At 53.4% G+C, this 23,383-nt stretch overlaps 1 protein-coding gene across 2 annotated transcripts in view; it reads left to right on the top strand.

Annotated features, from left to right (window-relative positions):
- COPA (COPI coat complex subunit alpha) overlaps positions 1–23,383 on the top strand; it is a 62,461-nt gene that overhangs the window by 21,334 nt on the left and 17,744 nt on the right. For both annotated transcript variants that reach the window (XM_082298509.1, XM_082298510.1), the window contains 10 exons: positions 2,076–2,211; positions 2,310–2,392; positions 5,233–5,383; positions 8,203–8,269; positions 11,343–11,418; positions 13,997–14,079; positions 15,762–15,901; positions 18,840–18,925; positions 20,355–20,493; positions 22,470–22,632. In XM_082298509.1, the coding sequence (XP_082154635.1) occupies positions 2,076–2,211; positions 2,310–2,392; positions 5,233–5,383; positions 8,203–8,269; positions 11,343–11,418; positions 13,997–14,079; positions 15,762–15,901; positions 18,840–18,925; positions 20,355–20,493; positions 22,470–22,632 (1,124 nt within the window). The remainder of the gene's footprint in view (positions 1–2,075; positions 2,212–2,309; positions 2,393–5,232; positions 5,384–8,202; positions 8,270–11,342; positions 11,419–13,996; positions 14,080–15,761; positions 15,902–18,839; positions 18,926–20,354; positions 20,494–22,469; positions 22,633–23,383) is intronic.

Here is a 23,383-nt window from a genome sequence, read left to right as displayed (position 1 = left end):
CATTCCTGGGATATTTTTCCCATTTTCCCAGGATTTTTCCCATTTTTCCCACAGAATCCAAGCCCTGGCAGGTGCACACGTGCCGGGTTCATTCCCCATTCCCGGGATTTTTCCCATTTTCCCAGGATTTTTCCCATTTTTCCCACAGAATCCAAGCCCTGGGAGGTCGACACGTGCCGGGTTCATTCCCCATTCCCGGGATTTTTCCCATTTTCCCAGGATTTTTCCCATTTTTCCCACAGAATCCAAGCCCTGGCAGGTGCACACGTGCCGGGTTCATTCCCCATTCCCAGGATTTTTCCCATTTTCCCAGGATTTTTCCCATTTTTCCCACAGAATCCAAGCCCTGGCAGCTGCACACGTGCCGGGTTTTTCCCATTTTCCCAGGATTTTTCCCATTTTCCCAGGATTTTTCCCATTTTTCCCACAGAATCCAAGCCCTGGGAGGTCGACGCGTGCCGGGTTCATTCCCCATTCCCGGGATTTTTCCCATTTTCCCAGGATTTTTCCCATTTTTCCCGTTTTTCCCACAGAATCCAAGGCCTGGCAGGTGCACACGTGCCGGGTTCATTCCCCATTCCCAGGATTTTTCCCATTTTCCCAGGATTTTTCCCATTTTTCCCACAGAATCCAAGGCCTGGCAGGTGCACACGTGCCGGGTTCATTCCCCATTCCCGGGATTTTTCCCATTTTCCCAGGATTTTTCCCATTTTTCCCACAGAATCCAAGCCCTGGCAGCTGCACACGTGCCGGGTTCATTCCCCATTCCCAAGACTTTTTCCCCATTTTTCCCTGGGATTTTTTCCCTATTCCCAAGGTTTTTACCCCCATTCCCAGGACTTTTTTCCCCATTCCCAGGATATTTTTCCCATTTTCCCAGGATTTTTCCCATTTTTCCCCCAGAATCCAAGCCCTGGGAGGTCGACACGTCCCGAGCTGCTTTTCCCTTTTCTCCCTGGGATTCTTTCCCCATTCTCAGGATTTTTTTCCCCATTCCTGGGATATTTTTCCCGTTTTTCCCACAGAATCCAAGCCCTGGCAGGTGCACACGTGCCGGGTTCATTCCCCATTCCCAGGATTTTTCCCATTTTCCCAGGATTTTTCCCATTTTTCCCACAGAATCCAAGGCCTGGCAGCTGCCCACGTGCTGGGTTTTTCCCATTTTCCCAGGATTTTTCCCATTTTCCCAGGATTTTTCCCATTTTTCCCACAGAATCCAAGCCCTGGCAGCTGCACACGTGCCGGGTTCATTCCCCATTCCCAAGACTTTTTCCCCATTTTTCCCTGGGATTTTTTCCCCATTCCCAAGGTTTTTACCCCCATTCTCAGGACTTTTTTCCCCATTCCCAGGATATTTTCCCCATTTTCCCAGGATTTTCCCCATTTTCCCGGGATTTTTCCCATTTTCCCAGGATTTTTCCCTGTTTTCCCACAGAATCCAAGCCCTGGCAGGTGCACACGTGCCGGGTTCATTCCCCATTCCCGGGATTTTTCCCAGGATTTTTCCCATTTTTCCCCCAGAATCCAAGCCCTGGCAGCTGCACACGTGCCGGGTTCATTCCCCATTCCCGGGATTTTTCCCAGGATTTTTCCCATTTTTCCCCCAGAATCCAAGCCCTGGCAGGTGCACACGTGCCGGGTTCATTCCCCATTCCCGGGATTTTTCCCATTTTCCCAGGATTTTTCCCATTTTTCCCATTTTTCCCACAGAATCCAAGGCCTGGCAGGTGCACACGTGCTGGGTTCATTCCCCATTCCCAGGATTTTTCCCGTTTTCCCAGGATTTTTCCCATTTTTCCCCCAGAATCCAAGGCCTGGCAGGTGCACACGTGCCGGGTTTTTCCCATTTTCCCAGGATTTTTCCCATTTTCCCAGGATTTTTCCCATTTTTCCCACAGAATCCAAGGCCTGGCAGGTGCACACGTGCCGGGTTTTTCCCATTTTCCCAGGATTTTTCCCATTTTCCCAGGATTTTTCCCATTTTTCCCACAGAATCCAAGCCCTGGCAGGTGCACACGTGCCGGGTTCATTCCCCATTCCCGGGATTTTTCCCATTTTTCCCATTTTTCCCCCAGAATCCAAGGCCTGGGAGGTGGACACGTGCCGCGGGCACTACAACAACGTTTCCTGCGCCGTTTTCCACCCGCGCCAGGAGCTGATCCTCAGCAACTCCGAGGACAAGAGCATCCGCGTCTGGGACATGTCCAAGCGGTCGGTGCCGCCCCGGGAACGCTCCACAATTCCCAAAATTCCCACAATTCCCGCAATTCCCGCAATTCCCGGCTTTTTCTGCCCCCTGTCTCCTCCAGGACCGGCGTCCAAACGTTCCGGCGCGACCACGACCGGTTCTGGGTGCTGGCGGCGCATCCCAACCTCAACCTCTTCGCTGCGGGTAAATCCGGCTGGGAGAGGCCCAAAATCCCTCAGGAAGCCCAAAAATTCAACTGGGAGAGGCCCAAATCCCTCAGGAAGCCCAAAAATTCAACTGGGAGAGGCCCAAATCCCTCAGGAAGCCCAAAAATTCAACTGGGAGAGGCCAAAATCCCTCAGGAAGCCCAAAAATTCAACTGGGAGAGGCCCAAATCCCTCAGGAACCCCGGAATTCTGACTGGGAGAGGCCAAAATCCCTCAGGAACCCCGGAATTCCGGCTGGGAGAGGCCCAAATCCCTCAGGAAGCCCAAAAATTCAACTGGGAGAGGCCCAAATCCCTCAGGAAGCCCAAAATTCCGGCTGGGAGAGGCCCAAATCCCTCAGGAAGCCCCAAAATTCAACTGGGAGAGGCCCAAATCCCTCAGGAAGCCCAAAATTCCAGCTGGGAGCCCCCAGAATCCCTCAGGAAGCCCAAAATTCCGGCTGGGAGAGGCCAAAATCCCTCAGGAAGCCCAAAATTCCGGCTGGGAGAGGCCAAAATCCCTCAGGAAGCCCAAAAATTCCGGCTGGGAGAGGCCAAAATCCCTCAGGAAGCCCAAAAATTCAACTGGGAGAGGCCAAAATCCCTCAGGAAGCCCAAAATTCCGGCTGGGAGAGGCCGGAATTCCAGCTGGGAGAGGCCAAAATCCCTCAGGAAGCCCAAAAATTCAACTGGGAGCCCCCAGAATCCCTCAGGAAGCCCAAAATTCCGGGTGGGAGAGGCCAAAATCCCTCAGGAAGCCCAAAATTCCGGCTGGGAGAGGCCCAAATCCCTCAGGAAGCCCAAAATTCCGGCTGGGAGAGGCCAAAATCCCTCAGGAAGCCCAAAATTCCGGCTGGGAGAGGCCCAAATCCCTCAGGAAGCCCAAAAATTCAACTGGGAGAGGCCGGAATTCCAGCTGGGAGAGGCCCAAATCCCTCAAGAAGCCCCAAAATTCCAGCTGGGAGAGGCCAAAATCCCTCAGGAAGCCAAAAAATTCCGGCTGGGAGAGGCCCAAATCCCTCAGGAAGCCCAAAATTCCGGCTGGGAGAGGCCAAAATCCCTCAGGAAGCCCAAAAATTCCGGCTGGGAGAGGCCAAAATCCCTCAGGAAGCCCAAAATTCCGGCTGGGAAAGGCCAAAATCCCTCAGGAAGCCCAAAATTCCGGCTGGGAGAGGCCCAAATCCCTCAGGAAGCCCCAAAATTCCAGCTGGGAGAGGCCCAAATCCCTCAGGAAGCCCAAAAATTCAACTGGGAGACCCCAAATCCCTGCAGAATTCCCTGGATTTCCCCATTCCCTGCAGAATTCCCAGATTTCTCCATTCCCTATGGAATTCCCTGCACAATTCCTGGATTGCCCCATTCCCTGTGAAATTCCCTATGGAATTTCCTGCACAATTCCCAGATTTCCCCCTTCCCTATGGAATTCCCAGATTCCCCCATTCCCTGCAGAATTCCCAGATTCCCCATTCCCCCTGGAATTCCCTGGATTTCCCCATTCCTTGTGAAATTCCCTATGGAATTCCTTGCAGAATTCCCAGATCCCCCATTCCCCCTGGAATTCCCTGCACAATTCCCAGATTTCCCCCCTTCCCTATGGAATTCCCAGATTCCCCATTCCCTGCAGAATCCCCAGATTTCTCTATTCCCTATGGAATTCCCTGCAAAATTCCCAGATCCCCCATTCCCTGCAGAATTCCCAGATTTCTCCATTCCCCCTGGAATTCCCTGCACAATTCCCAGATCCCCCATTCCCTATGGAATTCCCAGATTCCCTCATTCCCTTCAGAATTCCCAGATTTCCCCCATTCCCTATGGAATTCCCAGATCCCTCATTCCCTGCAGAATTCCTGGATTCCCCCCTTCCCTACGGAATTCCCAGATTCCCCCATTCCCTGCAGAATTTCCTGCAGAATTCCTGAATTTCCCCATTCCCTGCAAAATTCCCAGATCCCCCATTCCCCCTGGAATTCCCAGATCCCCCCTTCCCTATGGAATTCCCAGATTTCTCCATTCCCCCTGGAATTCCCTGCACAATTCCCAGATTTCCCCCCTTCCCTATGGAATTCCCGGATTTCCCCATTCCCTGCACAATTCCCAGATCCTCCCTTCCCTATGGAATTCCCAGATTCCCCCATTCCCTGCAGAATTCCCTGGATTTCTCCATTCCCCCTGGAATTCTCTGCACAATTCCCATATTTCCCCATTCCCTATGGAATTCCCAGATCCCCCATTCCCTGCACAATTCCCAGATTCCCCCCATTCCCTATGGAATTCCCGGATTTCCCCATTCCCTGCAGAATTCCCAGATCCCCCATTCCCTGCAGAATTCCCAGATTCCCCATTCCCTGTGGAATTCCCAGATCCCCCATTCCCCCTGGAATTCCCAGATTTCTCCATTCCCCCTGGAATTCCCTGCACAATTCCCAGATCCCCCCTTCCCTATGGAATTCCCAGATCCCCCATTCCCTGCAGAATTCCTGAATTTCCCCATTCCCTACACAATTCTCAGATTCCCCCCTTCCCTATGGAATTCCCAGACCCCCCATTCCCTGCACAATTCCCAAATTTACCCCCTTCCCTACGGAATTCCCAGATCCCCCATTCCCCCTGGAATTCCCAGATTTCTCCATTCCCTATGGAATTCCCAGATTTCTCCATTCCCCCTGGAATTCCCTGCACAATTCCCAAACCCCCCCTTCCCCCTGGAATTCCCAAACCCCCCCTTCCCCCTGCACAATTCCCAAACCCCCCCCTTCCCCTATGGAATTCCCTCCCCCCTCCGGCCATTCCCCATGCCCGTTCCCGCCGCCATTCCCGGCCGGAATTCCGCCTTTCCCAGGCCACGACGGGGGGATGTTGGTGTTCAAGCTGGAGCGGGAGCGGCCGGCGCTCGCCGTGCACGGCAATTCCCTCTTCTACGTCAAGGAGCGCTTCCTGCGGCACCTCGACTTCGGCAGCTCCAAGGACGCGGCCGTGATGCAGCTCCGCAGGTGCCCGGAATTCCCAAAGTTATCCCGGAAAATCCGGGATCCGTCCTCGGTTCCCATCCTGGGGTGGGATCACAAAGCGCCGCAGCTCGGAGGGGTTAAAGGGGGGGAAAATGGGATTTTAAGGGGATTTTGGGATCTGGAGAGGGGGGATTTTGGGGTTTGGGGGGTTTGGGGATTGAGCCTGGAATTCCCAAAGTTATCCCGGAAAATCCGGGATCCGTCCTCGGTTCCCATCCTGGGCTGGGATCACAAAGCGCCGCAGCTCGGAGGGGTTAAAGGGGAGGAAAATGGGATTTTAGGGGGATTTTGGGATCTGGAGAGGGGGGATTTAAGGGGGGGGGGTTGGGGATCCAGCCCGGAATTCCCAGAGTTATCCCGGAAAATTTGGGATCCATCCTCGGTTCTGATCCTGGGGTGGGATTTACCCTGGGAGGGGTAAAAATGGGAAAAAAAATGGGATTTTAGGGGAATTTTGGGATCTGGAGAGGGGGGATTTAAGGGTGGGGGGTTGGGGATTGAGCCCAGAATTCCCAAAGTTATCCCAGAAAATTTGGGCTCCGTCCTCGGTTCTGATCCTGGGGTGGGATTGATGCTGGGAGGGGTAAAAATGGGGAAAAAAAAGGGATTTTAGGGGGATTTTGGGCTTTGGAGAGGAGGGATTTTGGGGTTTGGGGGGTTTGGGGATTGAGCCTGGAATTCCCAAAGTTATCCCAGAAAATTCGGGATCCATCCTTGGTTCCGATCTCGGGGTGGGAGGGGTTAAAGTGGGAAAAAAATGGGATTTTGGGGCTGTGCAAAGGTGGAATTTTGGGGTTGAGGGGTTTGGGGATCCAGCCCAGAATTCCCAAAGTTATCCCAGAAAATTTGGGATCCATCCTCGGTTCCCATCCTGGGGTGGGATTGATGCTGGGAGGGGTAAAAATGGGGAAAAAAAAGGGATTTTAGGGGGATTTTGGGATCTGGAGAGGGGGGATTTTGGGGTAGAGGTGGGATTTTGGGGTTGGGGGGTTGGAGATTGAGCCCAGAATTCCCAAAATTATCCCGGAAAATTTGGGATCCGTCCTCGGTTCTGATCCTGGGGTGGGATTTACCCTGGGAGGGGTTAAAGGGGGGAAAAATGGGATTTTAGGGGGATTTTGGGATCTGGAGAGGGGGAATTTAAGGGTGGGGGGTTTGGGGATTCAGCCTGGAATTCCCAAAGTTATCCCAGAAAATTTGGGATCCATCCTCGGTTCCCATCCCGGGCTGGGATCCCAAAGCGCCGCAGCTCGGAGGGGTTAAAGGGGAGGAAAATGGGATTTTAAGGGGATTTTGGGATCTGGAGAGGGGGGATTTTGGGGTTTGGGGGGTTTGGGGATTGAGCCTGGAATTCCCAAAATTATCCCAGAAAATCCGGGATCCATCCTTGGTTCCGATCTCGGGGTGGGAGGGGTTAAAGTGGGAAAAAAAAGGGATTTTGGGGCGGTGCAAAGATGAAATTTTGGGGTTGAGGGGTTTGGGGATCCAGCCCAGAATTCCCAAAGTTATCCCGGAAAATCCGGGATCCGTCCTCGGTTCCCATCCTGGGGTGGGATTGATGCTGGGAGGGGTAAAAATGGGGAAAAAATGGGATTTTAGGTGGATTTTGGGATCTGGAGAGGAGGGATTTTGGGGTTTGGGGGGTTTAGGGATTGAGCCTGGAATTCCCAAAGTTATCCCGGAAAATTTGGGATCCATCCTTGGTTCCGATCTCGGAGTGGGAGGGGTTAAAGTGGGAAAAAAATGGGATTTTGGGGCTGTGCAAAGGTGGAATTTTGGGGTTGAGGGGTTTGGGGATCCAGCCCGGAATTCCCAAAGTTATCCCAGAAAATCCGGGATCCATCCTCGGTTCTGATCCTGGGGTGGGAGGGGTTAAAGTGGGAAAAAAAAGGGATTTTGGGGCTGTGCAAAGGTGGAATTTTGGGGTTGAGAGATTTGGGGATCCAGCCCAGAATTCCCAAAATTATCCCGGAAAATTTGGGATCCGTCGTCGGTTCTGAGCCCGGGCTGGGATTGATGCTGGGAGGGGTAAAAATGGGGAAAAAAATGGGATTTTAGGTGGATTTTGGGATCTGGAGAGGGGGGATTTTGGGGTAGAGGTGGGATTTTGGGGTTGGGGGGTTGGAGATTGAGCCCAGAATTCCCAAAGTTATCCTGGAAAATTTGGAATCCATCCTCGGTTCTGATCCTGGGGTGGGATTTACCCTGGGAGGGGTTAAAGGGGGGAAAAATGGGATTTTAGGGGGATTTTGGGATCTGGAGAGGGGGGATTTAAGGGTGGGGGGTTGGGGATCCAGCCTGGAATTCCCAAAATTATCCCAGAAAATTTGGGATCCGTCCTCGGTTCCCATCCTGGGCTGGGATTGATGCTGGGAGGGGTAAAAATGGGGAAAAAAAAGGGATTTTAGGTGGATTTTGGGCTCTGGAGAGGGGGCGATTTTGAGGTCGAGGGCTTTGAGGTTCCCCTTGGAATTCCTTTATGGAATTCTGGCGTTCCCAAGGGGGGGGTGGAGCTTGGAAAACCTGGGAAAAGCCGATTTCAAAGCCTAAAACCCCGGGATTTGGGGTGGATTTGGGGCCCTGCCGAGGGGGAATTTTGGCCTTGGAGATCCGACCTGGAATTCCAACTCTTCCCTTCCTGGAATTCTGGCGGAGCCGTGCTTTTCCCACGAGGAATCGGCTCCGTTTTTGGAGGAATTCTCCCGTTTTTTTGGCCCCGATTTTTGGGATTCCCAAATTCTCTTCCTCGTCTCTTCCCGATTTTTTTTTTCCCTTTTTCCCACTTTTTTTTCGCCTTCCAGCGGCTCCAAGTTCCCGGTGTTCAGCATGTCCTACAACCCGGCCGAGAATTCCGTGCTGCTCTGCACCGTGAGTGCCTCGGAACAAACCCTCACACCCCGGAGTTTTGGGGGAAAAGCCCACAAATTCCAGTTTTTGGGGAAAAATCCTTCAAATCCCTGGTTTTGGGGAGAAAATCCCTCAAAATCCCATTTTTTGTAGGGGGAAGATCCCTCAAAATCCCACTTTTTGTAGGGGGAAGATCCCTCAAATCCCCGATTTTTGGGGGGGGAAAAATCCCTCAAATCCCTGAGTTTGGGGGGAAAATCCGTCCAATTCCACATTTTTTGGGGAAAAATCCTTCAAATCCCTGGTTTTGGGGAGAAAATCCCTCAAAATCCCATTTTTTGTAGGGGGAAGATCCCTCAAATCCCCGATTTTTTGGGGGGGGAAAAATCCCTCAAATCCCCGATTTTTGGGGGGGGGAAAATCCCTCAAATCCCTGATTTTGGGGGGAAAATCCGTCCAATTCCACATTTTTTGGGGAAAAATCCCTCAGATCCCTGAGTTTTGGGGGAAAATCTCTCCAATTCCACAGTTTTTGGGGAAAAATCCTTCAAATCCCTGGTTTTGGGGGAAAATCCCTCAAAATCCCATTTTTTGTAGGGGGAAGATCCCTCAAATCCCCGATTTTTTGGGGGGGGAAAAATCCCTCAAATCCCCGATTTTTGGGGGGGAAAATCCCTCAAATCCCTGATTTTGGGGGGAAAATCTCTCCAATTCCACATTTTTGGGGGAAAAATCCTTCAAATCCCTGGTTTTGGGGAGAAAATCCCTCAAAATCCCACTTTTTGTAGGGGGAAGATCCCTCAAATCCCCGATTTTTGGGGGGGGAAAATCCCTCAAATCCCTGAGTTTGGGGGGAAAATCCGTCCAATTCCACTTTTTTTGGGGAAAAATCCCTCAAATCCCTGAGTTTTGGGGGAAAATCTCTCCAATTCCACAGTTTTTGGGGAAAAATCCTTCAAATCCCTGATTTTTTGGGGGAAAAATCCCTGGAATCTCTGATTCTTTTTGGGTGAAATCCCTCCAATTCCACATTTTTTGGGGAAAAATCCTTCAAATCCCTGGTTTTGGGGAGAAAATCCCTCAAAATCCCACTTTTTGTAGGGGGAAGATCCCTCAAATCCCCGATTTTTGGGGGGGGAAAATCCCTCAAATCCCTGAGTTTGGGGGGAAAATCCGTCCAATTCCACTTTTTTTGGGGAAAAATCCCTCAAATCCCTGAGTTTTGGGGGAAAATCTCTCCAATTCCACAGTTTTTGGGGAAAAATCCTTCAAATCCCTGGTTTTGGGGAGAAAATCCCTCAAAATCCCACTTTTTGTAGGGGGAAGATCCCTCAAATCCCCGATTTTTGGGGGGGGGAAAATCCCTCAAATCCCTGAGTTTGGGGGGAAAATCCGTCCAATTCCACATTTTTTGGGGAAAAATCCCTCAAATCCCTGGGTTTGGGGAGAAAATCCCTCAAAATCCCACTTTTTGTAGGGGAAAAATCCCTCAAATCCCCGATTTTTGGGGGGGGAAAATCCCTCAAATCCCCGATTTTTGGGGGGGGAAAAATCCCTCAAATCCCTGAGTTTGGGGGGAAAATCCATCCAATTCCACATTTTTTGGGGAAAAATCCTTCAAATCCCTGATTTCTGGGAGAAAATCCCTCAAAATCCCACTTTTTGTAGGGGGAAGATCCCTCAAATCCCCGATTTTTGGGGGGGGGAAAAATTCCTCAAATCCCCGATTTTTGGGGGGGGAAAAATCCCTCAAATCCCTGATTTTGGGGGGAAAATCCGTCCAATTCCACATTTTTTGGGGAAAAATCCTTCAAATCCCTGGTTTTGGGGAGAAAATCCCTCAAAATCCCACTTTTTGTAGGGGGAAGATCCCTCCAATCCCCGATTTTTGGGGGGGGGAAAAATCCCTCAAATCCCCGATTTTTGGGGAGAAAAATCCCTGAAATCCCTGATTCTTTTGGGAGGAAATCCCTCAAATTCCACATTTTTGGGGGGAAAATCCCTCAAACCCCTGAGCTTTGGGGGAAAATCCCTCCAATTCCACAGTTTTTGGGGAAAAATCCTTCAAATCCCTGATTTTTGAGAGAAAATCCCTCCAATTCCACTTTTTTGGGGAAAAATCCCTCAAATCCCTCATTTTTGGGGAAAAATCCAATTCCACTTTTTTTGGAGAGAAAAATCCCTGAAATCCCTGATTCTTTTTGGAAAAACCCCTCAAATCCCACTTTTTTCTTGGGAAAACCCCTCAAATCCCACTTTTTTGGGGGGGAAAATCCCTGCTTTTTTGGGGGAGAAAATCCCTGAAAACCCTGCTTTTTTTGGGGGAAAATCCCTGCAATCCCTGCTTTTTTTGGGGAAAAATCCCTGAAAACCCTGCTTTTTTTGGGGGAAAATCCCTGCAATCCCTGCTTTTTTTGGGGAAAAATCCCTGAAAACCCTGCTTTTTTTGGGGGAAAATCCCTGCAATCCCTGCTTTTTTTTGGGGAAAATCCCTGCAATCCCTGCTTTTTTGGGGGAAAAATCCCTGCAATCCCTGCTTTTTTTGGGGGAAAATCCCTGCAATCCCTGCTTTTTTGGGGGAAAAATCCCTGAAAACCCTGATTCTTTTTGGAAAAACCCCTCAAATCCCACTTTTTTGGGGGGGAAAATCCCTGCTTTTTTGGGGGGAAAAATCCCTGAAAACCCTGCTTTTTTGGGGGAAAATCCCTGCAATCCCTGCTTTTTTGGGGGAAAATCCCTGCAATCCCTGCTTTTTTTGGGGAAAAATCCCTGAAAACCCTGCTTTTTTTGGGGGAAAATCCCTGCAATCCCTGCTTTTTTTGGGAGAAAATCCCTGCAATCCCTGCTTTTTTTGGGGGGAAAATCCCTGAAAACCCTGATTCTTTTTGGAAAAACCCCTCAAATCCCACTTTTTTGGGGGGGAAAATCCCTGCTTTTTTGGGGGAAAATCCCTGAAATCCCTGCTTTTTTTGGGGGAAAATCCCTGCAATCCCTGCTTTTTTTGGCGCAATCCTTGGAATCCCTGCTTTTTTGGGGCACAATCCCGTTTTTTTGGGCGAGGAACCCCTCAAATGCCCCTTTTTCCATCCCGCAGCGAGCCAGCAACCTGGAGAACAGCACCTACGACCTCTACACCATTCCCAAAGACGCCGATTCCCAAAATCCCGACGGTGGGTGCTCCCCAAAACCCCGGGAATGTTCATCCCCACCCCCTCCTCCTCCTCCTCCTCCTCCTTCCCGACGTTTCCCCCTCGATTCATCCCAAAAATTCCCCCTTTCCCCCTCCCAAACCTTTCCGTTTCTCCCGAATTCCCGCGGATTTTGGCAGCTTTTTCCCTTTTCCCGGCAGCGCCTTGAAAAATTCATGCTGCTCCCGAATTTTACAGCCCCCAATCCATATTTTATTAGGAATTCTCCGCTGCCTTTCCCAATTTTTTCCACCCAGCAGGAGCTTTCCTGGCTGTGTCCAAACCCTGCGGATTTGGGATGTTTCATTCCCAGGAAATCGCCTTTCCAAGTGACAAAAGCGGGGATTTATTTTGTTTTCCCTCTTTTGGCGAATCCCAAATCCATTTTTTTTTGGGGGGTTTTTTTTTTTTGGGGAATTGACAATTCCGGAGCTGTGATCGAATGGGATTTCCAACCCCAAATCCTGGCTGCGAATTCCGCTCGGGATCGGCTCCAGCTGCTCCCCCTGGCAGGGGGGAAGGGGCTGCTGGTGCCGGATGCGGGATTTTTCCAGGGATTTATGGATTCCTCAGGGTTTGGAGCAGGGAATGGTTCCCTGCTGGGCTGGATTTGGAGGGAAACGAGGGAAAAAAATCGGCTTTTTGGGAAGTTTTATGCAGGAGGGATATTGGGAATATCAATCAAATCCTTGGATTTGATGGAAGGGGTCGCAGCTGATGCCGGGCTCGGCTCCCGAAAAATGAGGGAAAAGGGAAAATTCCGATTCCAGAGGAGGGAGAAGGGCCCGGCCTCGGAAAATGGGGATTTTCTGGGAGTTTTCCGGCCGAAAATTGCGGTTTTTGAATGGAATATCCCAGGCTGGAATAGGGGAAGGAGTCCCATGGAATGGGAGGAGCTTTAGGGGCAATTCCGACCCCAAAAATTCCGGGTTTTTTTTGGGAAAACAGAGTGGGAATGTTGGAAGTGTGGGGATGGTGGGAAAAGGGGCGGGAGCAGCTCCGGCTTCGCTTCCCGAGCCCATTCCCGGCTGGAAAAGCTCCGGATTCCAACACAACCCCCTCCCATCCCAGAAATCCCATCAATCCCATCCCAGTCCCTGAATTCTGTCCCATCCCATCCCAGAAATCCCATCAATCCCATCCCATCCCATCAATCCCATCAATCCCATCAATCCCATCAATCCCATCCCAATCCCTGAATCCCATCCCATCCATCCCATCCCATCGCAATCCCTGAACCCAATCCCATCCCATCCCATCCCATCCCATCCCATCCCATCCCATCAATCCCATCCCATCCCATCCCAATTCCTGAATCCCATTCCCATCAATCCCATCAATTCCATTCCCATCCCAATCCCTGAACCCAATCCCATCCCATTTTATCCCATCAATTCTATCCCATCCCGTCCTATCCCAGAAATCCCATCAATCCCATCCCAATCCTTGAATCCCATCCTATCCCATCAATCCCATCCTATCCCATCAATCCCATCATTCCCATCAATCCCATCAATCCCATCAATCCCATTCCCATCCTTGAATCCCATTCCCTATCCCATCCTATCCCATCATTCCCATCAATCCCATCCCAGTCCTTGAATCCCATCCCAATCCCTGAATCCCATCCCATTCCCATCAATCCCAGTCCCATCCCATCCCATCAGTCCCATCCCATCAATCCCATCCTATCCCATCAATCCCATTCCCATCAATCCCATCCCAATCCCTGAATCCCATCCCATTCCCATCAATCCCAGTCCCATCAATCCCATCAATCCCATTCCTATCCCATCAATCCCATTCCCATCATTCCCATCAATCCCATTCCCATCCCTGAATCCCATTCCCAATCCCATCCTATCCCATCCTATCCCATCAATCCCATTCCCATCAATCGAATTCTCATCCCTGAATCCCAATCCCATTCCCATCAATCCCATTCCCATCAATCCAATTCCCATCCCTGAATCCCATTCCCTATCCCATCCTATCCCATCATTCTCATCAATCCCATCCCAGTCCTTGAATCCCATCCTAATCCCTGAATCCCATCCCATTCCCATCAATCCCAGTCCCATCCCATCCCATCAATCCCATTCCTATCCCATCAATCCCATCAATCCCATTCCCATCAATCCCATCCCAATCCCTGAATCCCATCCCATTCCCATCAATCCCAGTCCCATCCCATCCCATCAATCCCATTCCTATCCCATCAATCCCATCAATCCCATTCCCATCAATCCCATCCCAGTCCTTGAATCCCATCCCAATCCCTGAATCCCATCCCATTCCCATCAATCCCAGTCCCATCAATCGCATCCCATCCCATCAATCCCATTCCCATCATTCTCATCAATCCCATTCCCATCCCGATCCCGGTTCCCTCCCTCTGGAAATCTCCCGGCTCTCCCCCACCCCCCTCAGGGAGGAACGAATCCCACAAACAGCCCCGGGTTTCCCGGGAATTGTGGGAATTGTGGGAATTGCTGGGAGCTGAGCGGGGCCGGTCCCGGGGGCGATCCCAAGGCTTCATTCCCGGGATTTGGGCTTGCAGCTCCGGAGGGGAAGCGCAGCTCGGGGCTCACGGCCGTGTGGGTGGCGCGGAATCGCTTCGCTGTGCTGGACAGGATGCACTCGGTGAGGGCGGCGGGAAAAGGGGAAGGGCGGGAAAACGGGAAGGGTGGGAGAGCGGGAATGGTGGGAAAATGGGAATGGTGGGAAAATGGGAAGGGCGGGAAAATGGGAACAGTGGGAAAATGGGAAGGGCAGGAGAGCGGGAATGGTGGGAGAGCGGGAATGGTGGGAAAATGGGAATGGTGGGAAAATGGGAATGGTGGGAAAGCGGGAAGGGCGGAGGAGTGGGAATGGTGGGAAAAGGGGAAGGGCGGGAAAAGGGGAATGGTGGGAAAAGGGGAATGGTGGGAAAAGGGGAATGGTGGGAAAAGGGGAATGGTGGGAAAACGGGAAGGGTGGGAAAATGGGAAGGGTGGGAAAATGGGAATGGTGGGAGAGCGGGAATGGTGGGAAAATGGGAATGGTGGGAAAAGGGGAAGGGCGGGAAAATGGGAATGGCGGGAAAAGGGGAAGGGCGGGAAAACGGGAATGGCGGGAGAGCGGGAATGGCGGGAGAGCGGGAATGGCGGGAGAGCGGGAATGGTGGGAGAGCGGGAATGGTGGGAAAATGGGAATGGTGGGAAAACGGGAAGGGTGGGAAAATGGGAAGGGTGGGAAAATGGGAATGGTGGGAGAGCGGGAATGGTGGGAAAATGGGAATGGTGGGAAAAGGGGAATGGTGGGAAAATGGGAATGGTGGGAAAACGGGAATGGTGGGAAAACGGGAAGGGTGGGAAAAGGGGAAGGGTGGGAAAAGGGGAAGGGTGGGAAAATGGGAATGGCAGGAAAAGGGGAATGGTGGGAAAAGGGGAATGGTGGGAAAACGGGAAGGGTGGGAAAATGGGAAGGGTGGGAAAATGGGAAGGGTGGGAGAGCGGGAATGGTGGGAAAATGGGAATGGTGTGAAAAGGGGAATGGTGGGAAAAGGGGAATGGTGGGAAAACGGGAAGGGCGGGAAAAGGGGAATGGCGGGAAAAGGGGAATGGCGGGAGAGCGGGAATGGTGGGAGAGCGGGAATGGTGGGAAAATGGGAACGGTGGGAAAATGGGAAGGGCAGGAGAGCGGGAATGGTGGGAAAAGGGGAATGGTGGGAAAAGGGGAATGGTTGGAAAATGGGAATGGTGGGAAAATGGGAATGGTTGGAAAACGGGAATGGTTGGAAAACGGGAATGGTGGGAAAATGGGAATGGTGGGAGAGCGGGAATGGCGGGAAAAGGGGAAGGGCGGGAAAAGGGGAATGGCGGGAAAATGGGAACGGCGGGAAAATGGGAACGGTGGGAAAATGGGAACGGTGGGAAAACGGGAAGGGCGGGAAAATGGGAATGGCAGGAAAATGGGAATGGTGGGAAAAGGGGAATGGCGGGAAAAGGGGAATGGCGGGAAAAGGGGAAGGGCGGGAAAACAGGAAGGGCGGGAAAACGGGAACGGCGGGAAAATGGGAATGGTGGGAGAGCGGGAATGGCGGGAAAATGGGAATGGTGGGAAAATGGGAATGGCGGGAAAATGGGAATGGCGGGAGAGCGGGAGCGGCTCTGGGGGGGGCTGCTCCCAAAAAAAGGGGTCGGGAAGAGCGGGAGATTGGGATAATGGGGAGCAGCTCCGGGGGGGGTCTGATCCCAAAAAAAGGGGTCGGGAAAAGCGGGAGGTCGGGACCAGCTCCGCAGGGTTCCGATGCCGGAATTCCCGAGGTTTCTCTTCCCGGGCAGATCCTGATCAAGAACCTGAAGAACGAGATCACCAAGAAGGTTCAGGTGCCCAACTGTGACGAGATTTTCTACGCCGGCACCGGGAATCTGCTCCTGAGGGACTCGGATTCCATCACCCTCTTCGACGTCCAGCAGAAAAGGTGGGAAGCCGGGAATTTTCGGGGCATTCCACACCCCAATCCCTCTTTTCCCACCCCAATCCCACTTTTCCCACCCCAATCCCACTTTTCCCACCGAAGTCCCACTCTTGCCACTCAAATCCCTTTTTCCCACCCCAAATCCCACACTCTTTCCACTCAAATCCCTCTTTTCCCACCCCAAATCCCTCTTTTCCCACCCCAATCCCTCTTTTCCCACCCCAATCCTTCTTTTGCCACCCCAATCCCACTTTTCCCACCCCAATCCCACTTTTCCCACCGAAGTCCCACTCTTGCCACTCAAATCCCACTTTTCCCACCACAAATCCCTCTTTTCCCACCCACATCCCACTCTTTCCACTCAAATCCTGCTTTTCCCACCCCAATCCCACTCTTCCCACCCCAAATCTCTCTTTTCCCACCCCAAATCCCTTTTTCCCACCCAAATCCCACTCTTTCCACTCAAATCCCTTTTTCCCACCCCAAATCCCTCTTTTCCCACCCCAATCCCTCTTTTCCCACCCCAATCCTTCTTTTGCCACCCCAATCCTTCTTTTCCCACCCCAATCCCACTTTTCCCACCGAAGTCCCACTCTTGCCACTCAAATCCCACTTTTCCCACCACAAATCCCTCTTTTCCCACCCACATCCCACTCTTTCCACTCAAATCCTGCTTTTCCCACCCCAATCCCACTCTTCCCACCCCAAATCTCTCTTTTCCCACCCCAAATCCCTTTTTCCCACCCAAATCCCACTCTTTCCACTCAAATCTCTCTTTTCCCACCCCAAATCTCTCTTTTCCCACCCCAATCCCTGTTTTCCCACCCCAATCCCTCTTTTCCCACCCCAATCCCTGTTTTCCCACCCCAATCCTTCTTTTCCCACCCCAGTCCCGCTTTTCCCACCCAAATCCCTTTTTCCCACCCAAATCCCACTCTTTCCACTCAAATCCTTCTTTTCCCACCCCAAATCCTTCTTTTCCCACTGTAATCCCACTTTTCCCACCCCAAATCCTGCTTTTCCCACCCCCATCCCACTTTCCCCACCCCAGTCCCACTTTTCCCACCCAAATCCCACTCTTTCCACCCCAATCCTTCTTTTCCCACCCCAAATCCCTTTTTCCCACCCCAAATCCCACTCTTCCCGCCCCAATCCCTCTTTTCCTGCCCCAATCCCACTTTTCCCACCCCAAATCCCTTTTTCCCACCCCAAATCCCTTTTTCCCACCCCAAATCCCTTTTCTCCACCCCAAATCCCTTTTTCCCACCCCAAATCCCACTCTTCCCACCCAAATCCCACTCTTTCCACCCCAATCCTTCTTTTCCCACCCCAAATCCCTTTTTTCCACCCCAAATCCCTTTTTCCCACCCCAAATCCCACTCTTCCCACCCAAATCCTGCTTTTCCCACCCCAATCCCACTTTTCCCACCCCAAATCCCTTTTTTCCACCCCAAATCCCTTTTTCCCACTCAAATCCCACTTTTCCCACCCCAATCCCAGCTGGAGTGCCAAAAACTGGGCCAGAATTGGGAATTTTGGGGCATCTCTGGGAAGTTCTGGAACAGCCGCGATCGATCCGGAATTTGGGGCCGGATTCGATCCCGGGATTTGCCTCGTTCCCGTGGGTTTTGTGGGATTTCCTTGGGGATCAAGGAGCGTTTGGGATCCCCCCGATCCCTCCTTGCAGCCCGAACCCCCTCGGAAAACCGGGATTGAAATCCCCCTTTTTGGGATCCACTGGGTTTTTTCCTGGGATCCACCGGGGGGGTTTTGGGGACCCAGTGGGGTTTTTTGGGATCCACCGGGGTTTTTTTTGATCCACCAGGGTCTTTTTTGGGATCCACCGGGGTGTTTTTGGGATCCACTGGAGCTTCTTTTTTGGGGATCTGTCGGGGGGGTTTTGGGGGGATCAACTGAGGCTTTTTTGGGGGACCCACTGAGGTTTTTGTGGGATCCACTGGGGTTTTTTGGGACCCAGTGGGGTTTTTTGGGGGGGATCCAGTGGGGGCTTTTATTTTTGGGGATCCACAGTTTGGTTTTTTAAAACCCACTGGGTTCTGGGGGATCTTTTTGATCAACTGGGGGATTTTTTGGGATCCACTGGGGGCTTTTTTTGGGATCCACTGGGGGATTTTTTTTGGGATCCACTGGGGGATTTTTTTGGGCATCCACTGGTGGGTTTTCCCTGGGATCCACTGGGGGATATTTTGGGGATCAGTCAGAGGATCTTTTGGGATCCACTGGTGGTTTTTTCCGGGGATCCACTGGTTGGTTTTTTGGGGACCCACTGGTGATTTTTTCTGGGATCCACGGGGGGATTTTTCCCTGGGATCCACTGGGTTTTTTTTTTTTTGATCCACTGGGGATTTCTTTTTTTTTGATCCACTGGGGATTTTTTTTTTTGATCCACTGGGGATTTTTTTTGATCCACTGGCGGGTTTTATTGGATCCACTGTGGATTTTTTTTGGATCCACTGGGGATTTTTTTGATCCACTGGGGATTTCTTTTTTTGGGATCCACTGGGGATTTTTTTTTGATCCACTGGGGATTTTTTTGGATCCACTGGCGGGTTTTATTGGATCCACTGGGGATTTTTTTTGGATCCACTGGCGGGTTTTTTTGGGATCCACTGGTGGGTTCTTTGGGGATCCACTGGGGATTTTTTTTTGATCCACTGGGGATTTTTTTTGGATCCACTGGCAGGTTTTTTTGGGATCCACTGGGGATTTTTTTTTGATCCACTGGCGGGTTCTTTGGGGATCCACTGGCGGATTTTATTGGATCCACCGGGGATTTTTTTTTTTGATCCACTGGGGGATTTTTTTTGGCACCCACTGGCGGGTTTTTTGGGGATCCCCTGGGGGATTTTTTTGGGGGGGATCGTGGCGATTCCGGGGCTGGATCTGGGCCGTTCCCTGATGCCGGTGCGGGATTTCCCAGGACCTTGGCGTCGGTGAAGATCTCCAAGGTGAAGTACGTGATCTGGTCGGCCGACATGTCCCACGTGGCGCTGCTGGCCAAGCACGGTGAGCCCTGGGGCTGGCAAGATCCCGGCTGGCCGGGTTTTTATGGAATCTCCGGCTCCTCCCGGCGCTGGGATCAAACCTCGGAGAATTCCAAGGTGGGAAAAGCCCCCCGAGGTCACCGAGGTGGGAGCGATCCCTGCCCCGAGCAGCGGCCGGGGATTCCTTCAGGGATGGGAATCCCAAACCTCCCTGGGCGGCTCCCGAGGGAAAACTGGGAGTGGGAGCTGATGGAGGTGGGATTTTAGGGATAAATCCTGGAGATTCCATGGGTTCCCCATCACTGGGAGCGCCTGGTTCCAGCCTGGATCCACCTGGGAACGTCGCTGCCCTGGGATCTTTGGGGAGCTTTTCCATCCCAAAGCATTCCAGGATTCCCTGCGCTGGCTCCAAGGGGATTTTAGGGATAAATCCTGGAGCTTGGCCCAGGTTATCCCATGGATTCCCCATCCCTGGGAATGCCCAGTTCCAGCCTGGATCCACCTGGGATATTGGGAATGTTGCTGCTCTTGGATCTTTGGGGATCTTCTCCATCCCAAACCATTCCGGGATTCCCTGGGCTGGCTCCGAGGGGATTTTAGGGATAAATCCTGGATTTCCCATCCCTGGGAGTTCCCAATCCCAGCTTGGATCCACCTGGGATATTGGGAACGTTGCTGCCCTTGGATCTTTGGGCACCTTTAAGGATCTTTAAGGTCTTTTCCATTCCAGCGTTCCCTGGGCTGTCTCAGAGGGGATTTTAGGGATAAATCCCGGATTTCCCTTCCCTGGGAGTTCCCAATCCCAGTTTGGATCCACCTGGGATATTGGGAATGTTGCTGCTCTTGGATCTTTGGGGATCTTTTCCATCCAAAAGCATTCTGGGATTCCCTGGGCTGGCTCCGAGGGGATTTTAGGGATAAATCCTGGATTTCCCATCCCTGGGAGTTCCCAATCCCAGCTTGGATCCACCTGGGATATTGGGAATGTTGCTGCTCTTGGATCTTCGGAGATCCTTTCCATCCCAAACCATTCTGGGATTCCCTGCGCTGGCTCCGAGGGGATTTTAGGGATAAATCCTTCTCTGGCCCAGATGATTCCATGGATTCCCCATCCCTGGGAGTTCCCAATCCCAGCCTGGATCCACCTGGGATTTTGGGAACGTCGCTGCCCTGGGATCTTTGGGGATCTTTTCCATCCCAAAGCATTCCAGGATTCCCTGGGCTGGCTCCGAGGGGATTTTAGGGATAAATCCCGGATTTCCCATCCCTGGGAGTTCCCAATCCCAGCTTGGATCCAGCTGGGCCCGGGGAAGGTCCCTGGGCTGGGACTGGCCGCGATTCCGGGCCCTTCCCACCCGAAGCATCCCACGATCCCCCAGAACTGCTCCGTTTGACCGCGGCGTTGCCGCGATTCCTTTTTCATTCCCGGCATTCCCACGGATCCTTCCCAGCCATCATGATCTGCAACCGGAAGCTGGAATCGCTGTGCAACATCCACGAGAACATCCGGGTGAAGAGCGGCGCCTGGGACGAGAGCGGCGTCTTCATCTACACCACCAGCAACCACATCAAATACGCCGTCACCAGCGGGTGAGCGGCACGGCCGGGAATGCCACGGCATGGCCGGGAATGCCACGGGGTTGGGAATGCCACGGCACGGCCGGGAATGCCACGGCATGGCCGGGAATGCCACGGCACGGCTGGGAATGCCACGGCACGGCTGGGAATGCCACGGGGTTGGGAATGCCACAGCACTGCTGGGAATGCCACGGCACGGCTGGGAATGCTGCAGGGTTGGGAATGCCACGGCACGGCTGGGAATGCCACGGCACGGCCGGGAATGCCACGGCACGGCTGGGAATGCCACGGGGTTGGGAATACCATGGCACAGATGGGAATGCCGCGGAGCTGGGAATGCCACAGTGCTGGGAATGCCACGGGGTTGGGAATGCCACGGCACGGCCGGGAATGCCACGGCACGGCTGGGAATGCCACGGCACGGCTGGGAATGCCACGGGGTTGGGAATGCCACGGCACGGCCGGGAATGCCACGGCATGGCCGGGAATGCCACGGCACGGCCGGGAATGCCACGGCATGGCCGGGAATGCCACGGCACGGCCGGGAATGCCACGGGGTTGGGAATGCCACGGCACGGCTGGGAATGCCACGGGGTTGGGAATGCCACAGCACTGCTGGGAATGCCACGGCACGGCTGGGAATGCCACGGGGCTGGGAATGCCACGGCACGGCTGGGAATGCCACGGGGTTGGGAATGCCACGGCACGGCTGGGAATGCCACGGGGTTGGGAATGCCACGGCATGGCTGGGAATGCCACGGCACGGCTGGGAATGCCACGGGGTTGGGAATGCCACGGGGCTGGGAATGCCACGGCACTGCTGGGAATGCTGCAGGGTTGGGAGTGCCACGGGGTTGGGAATGCCATGGCACTGCTGGGAATGCCACGGCACGGCTGGGAATGCCACGGGGCTGGGAATGCCACGGCACTGCTGGGAATGCCACGGCACTGCCGGGAATGCCACGGGGTTGGGAATGCCACGGCACTGCTGGGAATGCCACGGGGTTGGGAATACCATGGCACAGATGGGAATGCCGCGGAGCTGGGAATGCCACAGTGCTGGGAATGCCATGGCACGGCCGGGAATGCCATGGCACTGCTGGGAATGCCACGGGGCTGGGAATGCCACGGCACTGCTGGGAATGCCACAGGGGTTGGGAATACCATGGCACAGATGGGAATGCCACAGCATGGCTGGGAATGCCACGGCATGGCTGGGAATGCCACGGGGCTGGGAATGCCATGGCACGGCCGGGAATGCCATGGCACTGCTGGGAATGCCGCGGTGCTGGGAATGCCGTGGGGCCGGGAATGCCATGGGGCCGGGAATGCCATGGGGCCGGGAATGCCGCGGTGCTGGGAATGCCATGGGGCCGGGAATGCCATGGGGCCGGGAATACCACGGCACTGCTGGGAATGCCGCGGTGCTGGGAATGCCATGGGGCCGGGAATGCCATGGCACTGCTGGGAATGCTGTGGTGTCGAGAATGCTGCGGGGCCGGGAATGCCACAGGGCCGGGAATGCCGCGGCACTGCTGGGAATGCCACAGCGCTGCTGGGAATGCCGCGGCACTGCTGGGAATGCCGTGGGGCCGGGAATGCCGTGGGGCCGGGAATGCCACAGCACTGCTGGGAATGCCATGGCACTGCTGGGCATGCCACGGCGGTGCCGGGAATGCTGCAGCACTGCCGGGAATGCCGTGGCACTGCTGGGCATGCTGTGGTGCCGGGAATGCCGCGGCACTGCTGGGAATGCCGTGGCACTGCTGGGCACGCTGTGGTGCTGGGAATGCTGCGGCACTGCTGGGAATGCCGCGGCACTGCTGGGCATGCTGTGGTGCCGGGAATGCCGCGGCACTGCTGGGAATGCTGTGGTGCCGGGAATGCCGTGGCACTGCCGGGAATGCCACGGCACTGCTGGGCACGCTGTGGTGCCGGGAATGCCGCGGCACTGGCGGGAGCTCACCGGGACCGCCCCCCCGGAGCAGGGATCACGGGATCATCCGCACCCTGGACCTGCCCATCTACGTGACGCGCGTCAAGGGCAACAACGTCTACTGCCTGGACCGCGAGTGCCGGCCCCGCGTGCTCACCATCGACCCCACCGAGTTCCGCTTCAAACTGGCGCTCATCAACAGGAAGTACGATGAGGTGAGGAAACCTGGGAATGGGAATGGTTTTGGGATTGGGGAAAAATGGGATTGGGAATGGGATTGGGATTGGGAACGGGAATGGGAATGGGATTGGGAATGGGAATGGGATTGGGAATGGGGGAGCAATGTGGGTGAGCTCTGAGTCCTCACCATCGACCCCACCGAGGTCAGGTTCAAACTGGCGCTGATCAGCAGGAAGTGCGATGAGGTGAGGAGGTCTGGGAATGGGATTGGGAATGGGAATGGGATTGGGATTGGGAATGGGTTTGGGAATGGGAATGGGATTGGGATTGGGGTTGGGAATGGGGAAAATGGGATTGGGAATGGGGAATTAAGATCAAGCCCCATGTGCTCACCATTGACCCCACCGAGGTCAGGTTTAAACTGGCGCTGATCAACAGGAAGTGCGATGAGGTGAGGAAACCTGGGATTGGGATTGGGGTTGGGAATGGGAATGGGATTGGGAATGGGATTGGGAATGGGATTGGGAATGGGAATGGGATTGGGAATGGGGAAAATGGGATTGGGAATGGGGGAGCAATGTGAGTGAGCTCCGAGTCCTCACCATTGACCCCACCGAGGTCAGGTTCAAACTGGCGCTGATCAACAGGAAGTGTGATGAGGTGAGGAAACCTGGGAATGGGATTGGGAATGGGATTGGGAATGGGTTTGGGAATGGGAATGGGATTGGGATTGGGAATGGGATTGGGAATGGGATTGGGAATGGGGGAGCAATGTGGGTGAGCTCT

Source organism: Coloeus monedula, assembly GCF_965178545.1.
Source record: "Coloeus monedula genome assembly, chromosome: 29".
NCBI lineage: Eukaryota > Metazoa > Chordata > Aves > Passeriformes > Corvidae > Coloeus > Coloeus monedula.
The sequence above is the reverse complement of the archived record's forward strand: the minus strand, read 5'-3'. Positions and strand labels throughout refer to the sequence as shown.